The sequence below is a fragment of the Poecilia reticulata genome, linkage group LG8 (assembly GCF_000633615.1).
Source record: "Poecilia reticulata strain Guanapo linkage group LG8, Guppy_female_1.0+MT, whole genome shotgun sequence".
In the NCBI taxonomy this organism is placed as follows: Eukaryota; Metazoa; Chordata; class Actinopteri; order Cyprinodontiformes; family Poeciliidae; genus Poecilia; species Poecilia reticulata.
In genome coordinates this window covers 18,218,743-18,233,538 of record NC_024338.1, presented here as the reverse complement: position 1 = coordinate 18,233,538, position 14,796 = coordinate 18,218,743, and the positions used below count along the sequence as shown (strand labels likewise).

General features: G+C 39.1%; 1 protein-coding gene across 3 annotated transcripts in view; it reads right to left on the bottom strand.

The window, feature by feature from the left end:
* Positions 1-14,236, bottom strand: part of med25 (mediator complex subunit 25) — a 22,438-nt gene extending 8,202 nt beyond the window's left edge. For all 3 annotated transcript variants that reach the window (XM_008416397.2, XM_008416398.2, XM_017306029.1), the window contains exons 1-15: positions 14,089-14,236; positions 12,902-13,076; positions 12,779-12,824; positions 11,962-12,086; positions 11,782-11,880; positions 11,585-11,705; positions 10,411-10,567; positions 8,292-8,413; positions 8,081-8,156; positions 7,449-7,672; positions 6,838-6,939; positions 4,426-4,508; positions 3,249-3,306; positions 3,048-3,155; positions 1,888-2,064 (exon numbers count right to left, since the gene is read on the bottom strand). In XM_008416397.2, the coding sequence (XP_008414619.1) occupies positions 1,888-2,064; positions 3,048-3,155; positions 3,249-3,306; positions 4,426-4,508; positions 6,838-6,939; positions 7,449-7,672; positions 8,081-8,156; positions 8,292-8,413; positions 10,411-10,567; positions 11,585-11,705; positions 11,782-11,880; positions 11,962-12,086; positions 12,779-12,824; positions 12,902-13,026 (1,623 nt within the window). In that variant the 5' untranslated portion in view covers positions 13,027-13,076; positions 14,089-14,236. The remainder of the gene's footprint in view (positions 1-1,887; positions 2,065-3,047; positions 3,156-3,248; positions 3,307-4,425; positions 4,509-6,837; positions 6,940-7,448; positions 7,673-8,080; positions 8,157-8,291; positions 8,414-10,410; positions 10,568-11,584; positions 11,706-11,781; positions 11,881-11,961; positions 12,087-12,778; positions 12,825-12,901; positions 13,077-14,088) is intronic.
* Between the last annotated feature and the right edge of the window lie 560 nt (positions 14,237-14,796).

Here is a 14,796-nt window from a genome sequence, read left to right as displayed (position 1 = left end):
ACTAACACGACACGACGCCGTCACTAACACGACACGACGCCGTCACTAACACGACACGACGATACGACGCCGTCACTAACACGACACGACGACACGACGCCGTCACTAACACGACACGACGACACGACGCCGTCACTAACACGACACGACGCCGTCACTAACATGACATAACAGTGTCATAAACATGACATAACACTGTAATAAACATGACATAACACTGTCACAAACATGACATAACACTGTCACAAACATGACATAACACTGTCATAAACATGACATAACATTGTAATAAACATGACACACTCAAAGTTGCATTGAAAGTCCATAAAAAATGCCAGCTTGATAATTTACAAAAATGATTTTGTAAATTATCATAATTTACATAGTCATGGAAATTTGGCACTTTAAATGGATTTTTAATGCAACTTTTAGAAAAATTTTGCATTAAAAGTGTCATTATTTACCGAATGACGGTTCATGACAACAGTCAAACATTCATAAAGACTCCTTCATGTTTATAACAGGTGTTATGTCATGTTTATGACAGCGTCATGTCAGTCTTATTCACACCCCCTCAAATAAACTGTTACCGAATTTTAACTATTCTTTACACTTAATATGGGAATGCAATTATGAATACACTATTCTAGTTATAGATGTAGAAAATAATAAATCAAACCAAGTTTCACATGAACAGTAATTTACTGGATGAAGCTACAAATGTAAGGATTGGATGTAAAAATAAGTTAATATTTAAAACCCACAACTTTGAACATGTAATTATACTTTACTACTGTCCTCCTTTTGCTTTGTTTTACATTTACTTTGTTTATTCTTTTATTACACTAGATTCAAATCAAGTCAAACCATTAAAGTAAAAAATAAATAAATGAATAAACCGACTCAAAGTTTTCTGGACAATAAAATAAAATTAATTTCATCTCTAGAATAACATCAAAATATTAAAGTAATAATTTTACCAAAAAAAGTTGTGATAAAATGAGAATAAAGGCCAGAAAAGTCAAACTAACAGGATTAAAGTTGCAGAATAATCAGAATTTTAGTAATATTACAATAATAACTAGAAGTCGTAAAAATACGACAAGTTATAATATTAATAGAAAACATCCTAAATATTATGATAATAAAGTTGTAATAGTAGCAGAATGAAGTGATAATAAAATGAGGATAAAGTTATAATATTATGAATATAAAAACTTAGAACATTAGCAGAATAAAGTCATATTAGGAGAATTAAATGGTAATTATACGAAAATACCTCCATGAGAAATCATATAAAATAAATATTGAGCATCTATAAAAATACTTCATCAGTTAATTCAGCATCAGATTATTATCAGCAGGACTTTAAAACAATTATTTCAGATCCTTATGACCACTGAAGCTTTTGCCCCTCAATAAAATAAACCTTTTTTCATAACTTTACAACCATTTTCCGGTAATATTGCATCTTTATTCAACAATTCTCATAATTTAAAAACGACATAAAGCAAATCTCTTATTCTCGCCGTGATACTCGGTCATGAAATTAGGAGAACGTCACATTTTTGTTGAAATGTTTGACATCAAACGCCGTTGAGTTGAGCATTTTGAACGCGGCTCAAAGAGACGCTGCAGCCTGAGATCAAAGCACTTATGAGGCTCAGGAGGGATTTTTAAATTATATCGTTATGAAAAATTTCACCATCATGAATGATAAAATCCCATCAATAACATCTGAAAACTGTCTCAGATCTTATTTCCTATTTTACCCACTGCTGGTTACATGAAAGCATCAATAAATTAAAAAGTGCGACTATGTGAGCAGTTCAGTGATCAGAATTTCATCCTGCTGAGCCCTCTGACCTCTGACCTCTGACCACTCACCGCTCGGTGCTGCTGGACCTGCTTGTGGTTGGTGATGACCTGCCGGATGCCGTTGACGAAGCCGCTCTGGTCGTTGGGGATGAGGCCCATGAAGATCTTCTTCTTGGAGGAGTAGAGCAGCATCAAGACCCGAACTTCACACGGCGAAGTTGTGTGGGGGAAATGCACACATCCTGCCTATATGAACACATACAAAACATTTATTTACACGTCATTCAGGTCTAATTAAAGCCGACAAGAGTTTTCTCTCACATCCAGCAACACAAACTGCTAAACATTTTAATAGATTCGGTTCGAATGGGGGCCAAACTTTCACACCAAACCTTTTTAAAAACCTGTTCCCCTCCTCGCCTGTGGGGGCGCTGCACCAATAACCAGTGAAGGAAACGACACAAAAACCTCTGAAGACACTCAGTGAAACCTCGTAAAATGGAAACAAAAACGTAGTAGCATCAGATATTAGTAGCTGTAGGATTTTTCTTTTGGTTTTGGCAAAAATAAACGACATTTCTTGGACTAGATACCCGCATTTGTTATGGTTGTATTTACCCAGAATGCCCTGCGCTATGTTTGTTTAACTGTTGATGCCACTGGGGCTTTTATACCTTGCGCAGCTCTTTGGTAAACTTGGGCTTTCCTTATTCATGTGATTTACCAGCGTTATTTATTTTTTTATTTATTTTGCACATCGATGGCTCTTCTCAGCTGACAACAGAAAACAAATGTGGATTTTTTTCATCCTCTTTTTCTTGCTTCCACCAGGATAGAAAAGAAAAACAGAAACAATCAAGACTCTGGCTTCATAAACCGAATACAAATGGTGTTAATTCATAATTCACAGAGTGAGTTAGAGATGCAGCTCTGCTTGATTTTTCACTAGTTTTAACAATAAACCTCAAGAACAAGGTTTATGTTTTACAAAAGAATATTTCCGTCTGAAGTGAAAGAACATTTTAAATATTTAGGCAGAAAATTAAGACATCATGTGGGTAAAAAAGCCTTTTCCAGAGTTTTTATCATCATCACTGGAACAAGTAGTAATGATCAGGCCCCCTAGTGGCCAGAGAAGGAACCTGCGCTTGGATTTCACCAAAAGTCCTAAATAGAAAGTTCAACAAAAGTAAAAATAAATTTGAGGTTTAGCAGGAGTAAACACTCACAAAACCATTGGCCATGATGCGATAAAGGCCCCGCAGGGAATCCATGTCTTTGCTGGTGAAGAGAAACTGAACCATCCGAGAGTTTCTGAACAGGTGCCCTAAAGTCGTCTGCAGGAAAAACAAGCCGGGTTATAATTTAAAGCATCGCTCCAGAAGTTTCTGCTGCATAAAATGCTGATAAAAAAAAAACAGCTCTCTCACCAGTAGCTGCTGTGGGATCAGCTGCATGATGAGCTTCTGTGGCCACTGGTCTGTGTTGCTGCAAGGACACGAAAGCAACACGATCAGGGAAAAACGAAAACCGACGGCAAAGCCAGGAAACCGTTTGACGAGGGTCAAAATGTGGCGTAAAATTCAATTAAACCCAAAAACACTTTGTTTATCCCAAAGGGGAAACTGAATGCTGTCATAACTCATATCATCCAAGTAAGTTCACAGAATCGCTGCGGCGCTGCGGGCAGGAAGGAGAGCAGTCAGTCTTCCAACCAATCGGAAACAGCCTCTGACTGAAGACCAAATTAGTGTCAAACGTTTGTGCAGCAAGAATCTTTACTTGTTTAGAAGAAATTAATGTTTCCAGAGGTCATCAAAGGTCAACCAGCCCACCAACAATTACAAAATATAACAACTAAATTTGTAAACATTTTAGCAGCACAAACACACCACAATAACTCTTATTACTTTTTATTATTATTATTTTAATGCTTTAGCAGAGGTGGGGAGGACAAGTTGACACTTAAATTTAACCTCAAACAAAACATTTTGACGCATAAATGTAGCAGCTGATTGACAATATTGAGCCTGATTCTGTAAATATGGGTTGGCTGACGTTTATTATCTTTAAATCGATTTTTGCTGCACAAACATAATTTTTGTTTAATTTGTTAAAGTCTGGGGGGTCCAGCTTCACGCCAACAGCTCAACGTCCAGGCAGGAGACGATGTTAAACATCAACATGACATCAGTGGTTGGAAAACCCTGCTAATCCGTCCCCTTTGCTTTTGCCACTCCTTTTTAATTCCCCATCTGGCCTCAAGGTTAGAAAGCTGTGCAGAGAAAGACTTTGGAGTCGGGAATATCGACAGAAGAGATGGTCTGAACTTTTTCCGCCTCTCTGCTCCATGAAATCTCCTTTTCGACTCCTCTGGAGTTTCGGATTGCAGCTCAGGTTTTATTTAAGCTTCTGAGATGCTAATCGTACGGCATCCAGATGCTAACGGCGACTAAATGAGCATGTGAGGAAACCCCCGATTAAAGCTGAGCTAGAGAGAATCCTGCTGAGAGATGTTTACAACCATCAGTCTTACTTAAAAACTGACCATAACAGATGGGAATACATGTTAAAACGTGACCTCTGACCCCGGCTTTAGCTACTCACAGGTTTTCTCCTTGGTTGACGAAAACTTGACACGGCAGGGAGCGCGTCAGCTTGGTTGAATCCATAGACGAGGCTTTGGGCTTCTGGAAATAAGGAGAAACAAATTGCTTAGTAGGCCTGAGAAGTTAAAGATGTAAATAAAAGCTTTCAGATATAATTCTTCTTCTCAGCTTTAAGAGTGGAAGCAGGTCAGGGGTGAACTGCAGCGTTTCTGCCCAGGAAAAAGACGTGCGGTTTGTCCAGCTCGACCCTCTGTCAGTGACCCCAATCAGGACAAGCAATTACAAAAAGTCCCAGCGGGGAGAACTGCCAGGCCTCATCTTCAGGGCATCAGTACAGGATAAATGATTAATCAATCACACATTAGTCAGGTCCACTGTACTCAATTACAGATTTATTGCAGTGAAGACAAATGGGTAATTTATTCTAAGTGCTGGCTAAGGCAGAAAGGACATGGAGTGAAGACGTAGAGAGCAACAAAACAATTCTTCCTGCTCTAAATCAGGGGCCGATTACGACTGAGGGGGGAAAACCCACACCGATCAAACTGCGCTGATGATGCTGCGCTTTAAAAAAAAACCTCCCTCTCATCAACAACTGCTTCCTCCAAATGACTTTCAGATGCTGCAGTTTAATTGTTCCCAACAATACAAACCGCCAGATGAGCCAACTGGAGGAGGAAACCGTAGAGTAAAGCAACGCCTCCCAGTTTCACCCGTTTATGGATTTGGACTTTACGAAGCTTCTCAATCTTATTCCTATCCGTTTAACCGGCTTCGATAGTTCTGACAAACAGATGAGGGAGGATGGGACGACGGTCGATGGCGGCCATTGATCGGCCCGGTGCGAACACGTATGGCGTCCCATACGAGCCGCATCAACGCAGTGAGGCTTCCTGGTTCTGCACTGTAAACCGGATCAATCCGACCTTGGAAGGAGGACGGTAAGTGATGCGTGATTAATCAAACCGCACAGCCATCGATAACAAGGGGTTATTAGGAATTTGCACCATGGTGGCTTCAGGGTGATGATGATGACATCATGTGACCCACCTGCAGCTCTGTGTTAATCAATTACACCCACGGGTTAAAGTTTTGATTTTAAACTGTTTATTTTAAGATGAATGAAAACCAAAGGAGTGTTTGTTTTATTGACTCACAAATAATGAAAAGTTCTCTCATAAAATTTGAATGCAAAGAGTTTTAAGGACATAATCGTAATAATATTATGACCCATGTGATCTTGGAAGGAGGCTGGTGACGTCACAGTTTCCACTCAGAGGAAAACAAGCCATGACAGGTGATTCCTGAAGGAGCTGGGCGTGCTGGCTCCAATGTCTCTGCCCGGCTTTCTAACCTTACAGACACGTAAAGAGGAGCAGCAAAAGCAAATGAGGTGGATTAGCAGAGCTGATGGCGTCATGCGGGACTCGGCATTGAGGAATATTATCTCTGCTGCCTGGACATTGAGCTGGTAGCTTCATACAGCAGCAGTCTTCAGTCAGAGGCTTCTTCAGGCTGGTTGTAACACTGACTGCTATCATAGATCCTTCCATGGTGTGGCATCATCAAGCCACCGACTCTTTGAAGATACTTGGATAATAATTATCCAAGTAATTGGATAATTACTTGGATAATGTATGCTTGGAACAAATCATACAGAATTTGTTCCAAGCATCTTGCTGGAAAGTTTTGTAGAAGGAAGAAAACCGTCTCTTTGTATTGTTTTTTGGGTGCTAGAGGCCTTTTTGGCAGCTAGGCGTGATATTTGCAGTAGGGCTGTGTAATAATATCGATTTTGGGATATATATCGATATTTTCTTTCCTAGAAACAAAATCGATATTCATCTGCAAGTATCGTAACATCCAGCTGTCACCTGGCTCACTCACTGTTGCTTCGCCGGGAGAGTGATTCGGTCATCAGGCTTAGAGTGATTCCTTCAGATGTTAAGTGTTAAAAGGTATCAAACTATTCAGAGCAGGTGCTTGGTGAACTTTATTTACTTTATAAATGCATGTAAGCTACAGTTTGTACTGTTTCAATTAAAAGAAACATGTTTTCTCACCACTTCTTTGATTCATTTTGTCCAGCTGTCGACTTTAAGTCTGTGTCCATGTCCAACCAGAGCCAGGTATTGTGTAGTTGGTGCTTTTAATCAGTTTTCAGTTAAATTAATTCAATCCAACTCTATAACAGTCACAAAATGTCACCAAAATCACTCTGTCCCTCTAAAATCTTTCAGAAAATCATAAAAGTGTATTGAATTGTATCGTTTGCTGAATATCTCAATATATATCGTATCGTGAGCAGAACATCGTGCATTGTATTGTGAAATTATTGTATCACTGCAGCCCTAATTTGCAGTGTGAGGAAAAAGGACAGTAAGCTGAAAGGCCCTGGGTTCTGGGTTACCTCCTGCCACTCCAGAACGCCGGTCCAGGCCATCACCTTATTGGCCATGCCTTGAGGCTGACCCATTGGGTTTGCAGTAACTTGACCTCCGGGAACGCCGGCCTGCGGACAAACAAAGGAGTTAACATTTTTAACACAAGTGTGCTGTAGTAAGATATGCATTTTAATTAAAGGGAAACATATTCTGGGGGGGAAATGTCATTTAGTTTCTGAAGAAAACCGAACTTTTGCTGCTGTGATCTTCAGGAGGAAATAAAACATTTGGCTTTGATCACATTGAAAATCCATTCTGATATTTAGGTTCAGACGTTTTACCGGTTTAGCAGCTGCAGCGTCAATTAAAGCTCTAGGATGAAACATAAAATCTAATCCCGTCTTTCATTTGTCCGTCATTCAGACTGAGGTGGTCCAATCCGAAACGAGTCGAGCTCCTCCGATAAAAGCCACCAACAGTGTCGCAGCAAGCCAGCCTTCATTAACCTGCCTCTGCTCCCACTTCACTAATTAATACCGGATCCCTTTAATAAGTTAACCCGAGTCCCTGCACATAAAATAATAATGCACTAAACGACACTGATGACATGAAAAGTGTTGAATCTAAATTGTCCTACGATGTTGGGCTGTGCTGACGGCGCCGTGGGCTGATTGGGCTGCGGCTGCTGACTGGCCACCAGCTGGCCTGGGGGCGGCACGGCTTGCTGGGGGTTGTGGGGAACCTGCTGGGGCATCGACTGGTTCAAGGTGGTAACCGTCTGTACGCTAGACGGGCCGTGCTTCGGCCCGGGGACCGACGAAATCGGCTGGTTCTGGAACGGCCCGCTGGTAATCCCTGTGACTGGAAGAAAGAAAACAAAAACGACAGCAAACGTCACAGACAGGAGATTTGATTTAAATATGGTGGAAACAAAACATTTATCCAAAAAACTCCAAACTCCCAAAGCTGGAAACAACAACAAAAAGTACAAGTTTGCGTCTTTTTCAGGTGTATGAAGATATTTTCACTAGAAACTAAACAAAAATGCTTCCTAAGACTTTGTGTACTTGTGCAGTGAAAAGGTGTAAATTCTGTGCATCAACAACCTCAGACCTCCACAAAAACAGAGAGTAAAGTGGCTGGTAAACATCTCAGACATAACAGGGAAGAAAATCCCAGACATGGCAGATAAACACAGAAAAAAAATGCAAAACAAAGCTTGGCAAAAATTAATTATTCTCAAAAGCTTAGCACCTCCTGTTAACTTACAGCGATTCTTCTGGTTATTGGCTGCATCCACGGCCATCTGTGCAGCCACCTGAGCAGGAGTCAACACCGGCTGATTCTGCAGGAAGCAGATTAAAGGCACACAAATACACCGTCAAACATTTTCCAGAGGAAGACATAAACGCCACGTTCTGAGCGCGCGCCAAAAAGCAGGTGGCAGGAATTAGCATGAAGGCGCCTGCTCGCCCGTTACCTGATAACTGTGTGCGGGGTTGATGGGTGGGGGGGCCTGCGAGGGTCCGACAACAGACTGGCTGCCAGGCGGCGGCTGAGGAGGGAGGACCGGTTTGTGTGGAGGTCCTCCGCCTGCGGAAACTAATAAAGATGTTTCCATCATGCATTTCTCTCTCCTACGCACCAAAAAAAAACGTTCAAAACAACAAAATCTTTCCGTCAGACCGCTAAAACCTTCCTCAGAATAAATACGGCGCAGAAAAATTGTGAAAAAGCAATTAAGGTGTGAAAATTAACAGCCATAAATTGTTTAGTAACAACATAAATGGAAGAAACCTTGAAGTTCATAAAGTAAAGAAACATGTAGGTGGATGATAAAATAGTTTTTCCTCCATAAAATAAACAGGAAAATGTCAAATAAACACATATCTAAAGTTTGCACACAGCAACGCGTTTAACAAATATTGCAAGCCAGATGTAGGAAACACTTGACATGATGCAGCTAACGTTGCACCAGCATGTTGCCATGGTCCCCATTCCTTCCTGAGCGTACACAAAAACAACGCTTGGATCTTTTTACACAAATATGCCAAACCGCCGTCAAATCTGGAAGTGATGTGAGCAAATACGATTCGTCCAAATGAGGTGCAAAGCCTCCAGAGGTGCTAATCTAAATAATCCAAAAGGATTTACCCAGAATGGCGCGACGCGACAGCGGGGGAAATTCAGCAGCTGTGCCTCAGAGTAACAAAGCAACAGAATGTAAAGATGTTCAACAAAGAGTACAGCTGCAGTAAACCTGCAAATAAAACCAAAAACTAAACCTCTCTCTCTTCATTACGAGTTAAAACTGTTACTAAACATTCAGTGTGTTTCGTTAAGGATTTAGAGAATAGCCTGGTTTCAACTAAATGTCCCAAAGGTTTGCTTTCCAGGGTCTGAACCATCAAGTTTCAGGATTTTTCCTCAATGCCCTTATATTTCTGATCATGGACAAAATTCTAAACGTTTCTATAGATCTATGTGTCTGTTGTTCCCAACCGTTCCAGTCGCTGCTGTAGATGTTTGAGGCACAGAGGAAGTTTCTTTTTCCCTCTTATTCTGCTCAGGTGATTTTTCTACTGACCTTTTGGAAACATTTTCATGTTTTGGGCTTCAGCTTCTCATTTTCTCTGTTTTACCTTTTGAATGCAACTATTTGGATCTATATTCAAAATCTTTGCTTACAATTCTTAAATTTCTTGCTAATGGGTGTATTTTGTTGCTATGGACTTCGCATTGTGTGGATGACGCAGATATCCTTCGTCCTTCCTGTGGAAAAACCGAGTCGTGATCAAACTGGACATATTTTTGAAGCTTTGGGGACCAGCTGAGTCTTTCCTACTTAATCCCTAACATTTGTGTCTTTTATCATTTTATTTTACTCATTTATTTGTTTATTTTTCCTGCTTTTTGTCTCAGAATGAGGTGAAACGGACTGGAGGAGGAAGCTAGCTGCTTATTCATGTTGGATATTTTCACTGCAAAGAAACAAAATCTTGCCAAGTATTTATTTATTTAGTTTCTATTGCAAATATTTTAGTAAACTTGAAATAGGACAAAATAACTTGAAAGTAAGATCTTGGCAAGATACAGCAGCTTGTTTTAAGTAAATAATTCCTTAATATTGATGAAAAAGTTCCACTGGCAGATTGTTACTTATAAGAAGACATTTTCCCCATGTTATAACCTCATTTATCTGCCAGTGGAACCAGAACTTTTTCATCAATATTAAGGAATTATTTACTTAAAACAAGCCTTTATATTTTGCTAAAAATGTATCAAGCTAGTTTTGTCTTATTTCAAGTTTACTAAAATATTTGCACTGGAAACTAGAGCAGAAATACTTTGCAAGATTTTGTGCTTTTGCAGTGTAATTGTTGTTTTTTTTTTTGTGTGTGTGTGTGTGTGTGTGTGTGTGTGTGTGTGTGTGTGTGTGCGCGCGCGTGAGGCAGCATGCGGTTCTCTTTTGTTCTTTGCGTTTGTAACCGATTTAAAATTAATATAAACTAAAACTAAGGAGTCCAAGTCGAGTCTGAAACTCGTATCGCTTCTCAGAAGCTCCACTGAAACCTGGTGAGATCCGAGACGTTTCTCACCGGGCAGAGAGATTCCCCTGACCAGCACCATGTGGAACGGGTCCTGGCTGTAGTCCGGATGCGGTTCCACGGCGCCGGTCACCGGAGACGCCCATTCGAACAAAGCCCTGAGAGCTGGCAGCTTCCGCGGAGCGACCACAGAGAAGTGAATCCCTCTCTGCAGAAAAAAATTACAAAAAATTTTAAACCTTCGCAATCGATGCTGCCTCTCAGACACACATTTTAAAGCTCTACGGTTTCCTGGGCTAAAATTTACAAACATGAATCAATTTTCAAACTTTTTCTGACATTAAAATGTTTCCTGTGATTTGCTTTCAGCTTGTTATCAGCAATTTAAAGTTAAATAAATGATCTTTAAGGAGTTAATAAAGTTATTCTTTATTAAACCAAAATGAAGACATTTAAATTCTGAGTGGTAAATTAAGCACAATAGGGCTCAAACAATGAATCAGATTAATTGTTATGAATTGGAAACTGAAACAATTGTCAACTAATTTTGTAATTGATTAATCATTAAGAAGAGTATAGGTAATTTACTGAAAAAAAACATAATTCAGATTAGTAATTAAGCCAAAACTGTACAAAATTTTAATTAATTTTGTATTTAAGATTTAAAAAAACCACCTTGTTAAAATGTTTTACCCAAAACTCTTCAAGTGGAAAGGTTTTAGTTTCACCTGGTTTAAATTTTAGGCAACAAAATGTCACATTTATTTATATAGCACTTTTAAAAACGGGTTTAAAACTGCAGCAAATGCTGTACAAAAACAATGACACAAGAGAATAAGTTGATGAAAAGACAAATAATAATAAAAATATATAAATAAAAATAAAGTGAAATAGTAAGAACAATAAAATAAAAATGAAACATAACAAAAAATGCTCATTTTCTTATTTTAAAAATGTCTAGATTTTATTATTTGCATATTTTAATGTATTTCTAATATTGTATAAAAAAGTTTAGGTGGTTAAATAAAAATCTATAAAATGTTCCAATTTTTTTCCGATTAGTTGATTAATCATCAGATTAATCAAATACTAAAATAATAGCTACTCCAAACAAAAACAAACATTTCTAAAGAGGAAGCAACACTGAAATGAGCAGCTTGGCTCTAAATGCTTAGAGCTGATTAATTACGCCTGAAGGCCTCTATTGCAGCAGAACGTCTCTTACGTCTCTGATGATTTTCACCAAGTTATCCGCAGTGAAGCCGGTGTAGCTGACGCTTTCCACGGCGGGAAGCAGATATGGAGGGGAGTTACACAGCAGCACACACACCTTATGCGTTTGACCTCTGCAACAGCGCACAAAATGACAAATTGGTCTCAAATAACACACAGATGTGAAGATATGAAGAGACACCAGCTTACATTTGTTCTCTCATCTTTTTAAAGTCGTCAAAAAGCTGCAGGGCCACAGAAAGTCCCTCTGCGATGAGACTGCAGCTTTCAGCTCCGCCTCCCATGAACCTGCAGGAAACCGAAAGCTAAGAATCATCCCAGCTCCGAGGAGAAATATTGATCTGGATTAAAGAAGATGAAGTTATTTACTGGATGCTGTCGATCCACGACACGAACTCGAAAGCAGAGCTGGTTGGTGCGTGACACTGGACGTAAGACTCCGGCGCGCAGTCAACCGTGTTGAACACCACCAGACCGTACTGCGTCCCTCCATACTGCAGGAAACAAAGTGGTGCTCACCTTCAAGAGACACTCCGATTTCAGCCAGAATATGAAGAGGGTGGGGATGTAATCAATTAATGGGTTATTAGGTTAAGATTAGCTGCAATCGATTAACTAGTAATGTCCGTTTAGACTTCTTTTAGTGGTGCAGTTTGGCCGCCATCCAGCAGAGGGCGCCGCTGGTCACCTCTAAACGGAGCCAAGATGGCGGAAAATTGAACGGGAGAAAAGAAAGGATCTAAACAGGGATGAAAAATGCGCTTCATACGGACCTGGCTAAAATATAAGGAATCTACAAGCTTCTTACATTTCATGTGAATAGCGATCACTATTAATCGATTTGCTACGGAGGTCAGGAAGTGACGACAGAATAGCGGAGAAGATAACAGAAAACGAACAGACATGACGCGAAAAAGCGTGAGAAATAATGTGAGAAAGCCATGATTTTCCAGTCAGTCAGTATTTAACACAGCTGACACAAAAACGTGTTTTTAAATTCAGCATTTTGCGAAAACCGTGTTACGGAAAGGCGGCCGGGCCTCTTGGTACAAAATAAAACTTAGGTTTTTAAGAAAATGGCCGCTTATCAATTCATCACTAGTCGATTGGTAAAAGCAATCAGCTTTAGATTAACTCATTAATCGATAACTGGCATCCCTTATAGAGCGGTGAGAAGAGCACTCACGTCTCCACCGAAATCTGTTTCTGCAGGAGGGCCTCCGTTGAAATATCTAGGAAAAAAATATAAATATGGGAGTTAATTAAGGACACAATGAAACTCTCCAGTTTGGATGTTCAGGAAACTTACTCAATGGCTGGAAGAATGTAGTTTTTCCTCAAAGACTCAAAGTACGGTCCGAGGTTGGCCGTTCCTTCGATGACGAACACCACATCAGCCACCTGGTTGGGCCCAGGTTTGGTGGAGGGCTCCATGCCTGCTGCTGAGCTCAATCCAAGGCAGGAGGAGGAGGAGGAAATGTCATCTACATGCAAGCAGAGGAAAGAATATTCACACAAAATCCAAGGAACCTTATTGAGATTCTCAACAAAAAGTGGTGAATTATTTTTACATAAATGATTATATTCAGCCCCGCTTTACTCTAAAGCAGATTAATTTGTGAATAAAGAATAAAAATGAGTACCTCTATAGTCCAGACAAAAGTTAAATTCAATTAAAAGTTTGTAATATTTAAAATTGTATAACTAATTTAGCTGGTGTGGGCCACATTTCTTTTTTTCCTCAAACCTTTTAATAAAAACCTTTTATACAAACCCTCTTAGTGTGTTTAATTTGCATAGCAATGCTACAATGTGTTTTTAAATTGATGTGTTTCTGATGTTTGCAATGGTTAAATGTTTTATGGCTTTATGTTTGATCTGAATAAATCACAGAAATGTCTTGTTCTCTCCTTTAAGTCATTTAGAAATTATCTTACTTTAAATTATCTGAATGTACACACAACATACAAAAGAGAAAGAATTGTAAATAAATGTAAGTGCAAACATTTTAGTCCGTTTATAATGCATCAGAACTCGGAAAGGAATTCATTTTAAGCTGCGCAGGTGGTTTTGCAAGTAAATTATAGTCACAATCTCTACTTTAAAGCAGTCCCACAATCACCTATTTTAATATTTTTTTGCAAAGAATACAAGATATCATAAAACATAGTGTTTTAAAAACCGAGTAGGCTGTGTAATAATGTCATATGTTTAAATTTGGCAAAAAAGCTGATCAAAAATGGTAGAATTAGCCCTTTACTCCAGCTCCAAATCGACATCATACCTGTTAATTTGTTAGTAGCTGATTTAAAAAGCCAGTCTAAGCTAAAACCAAGTAGACATGTTTTGCTTCATCAAGTCCATATGAATCTAAAATCAGAATCAATAGCCGGTGGGATTCAACAGAGCTTCTTATTTCGTATTAGCATTAGCAGTAGTGAGTGTTGAGTACATTGTCTCCTTATAACAGGAAGTTAGACAGCGGTGTGGACTAACCTGCTGCTTCACGGCTGTCCGTTAGAGTGTAGGATCTGGAAAACCGGAATTAAATCAGTTTTAATATGAACTAAACCGCACAGCTGCGAGGCTAGCTTGATCATAAATAAACTCATTTGTTTGATTTTTTACGGAAATGACGTCTAGGCCCGCCCACCAAGACGTAACACTTCTTCTTCTTCGTCGCTTTTGGTTTGAACAGAATATACCACAGGGGGCGCAGTGCTTCCTTCCACAGGTCTGAACGTTAAAGACTGCAAAGGACACGTGGAACCGCCCGCCATATTGGCAAGGGAGATTGCTGCTCGGAAGAGAAGACGGAGAAATTTGCGTTCCAAAAGGCCTATAAGAAATTCAGGTTTACATTATAGATGAAAATTGTTTTCCACAAAATTATAAATGAAATTAAAAGTGTTGACTTCTTTAAAAAATACCTTAAAGAAATATTTACATATAATAGGAAAAGGTGAAAGTAATACCATATTAAATTGTTTTTAATTAGATTTTTGAATAACAATAAACAATATAATAAAATAATAATAATAATAATAACAGTCACTCACTGGCAGTAACAGAATAAAATAAAGTAAGATAAAATGCTTTAAAGCATTATTTAATATGTAAAAAAAAATACAATTCAGACAAGTGGGGAGTTAAAATTATATTTGGTATTATCTGAGCAGTTTTATTTGCAAACTATACCTGGCC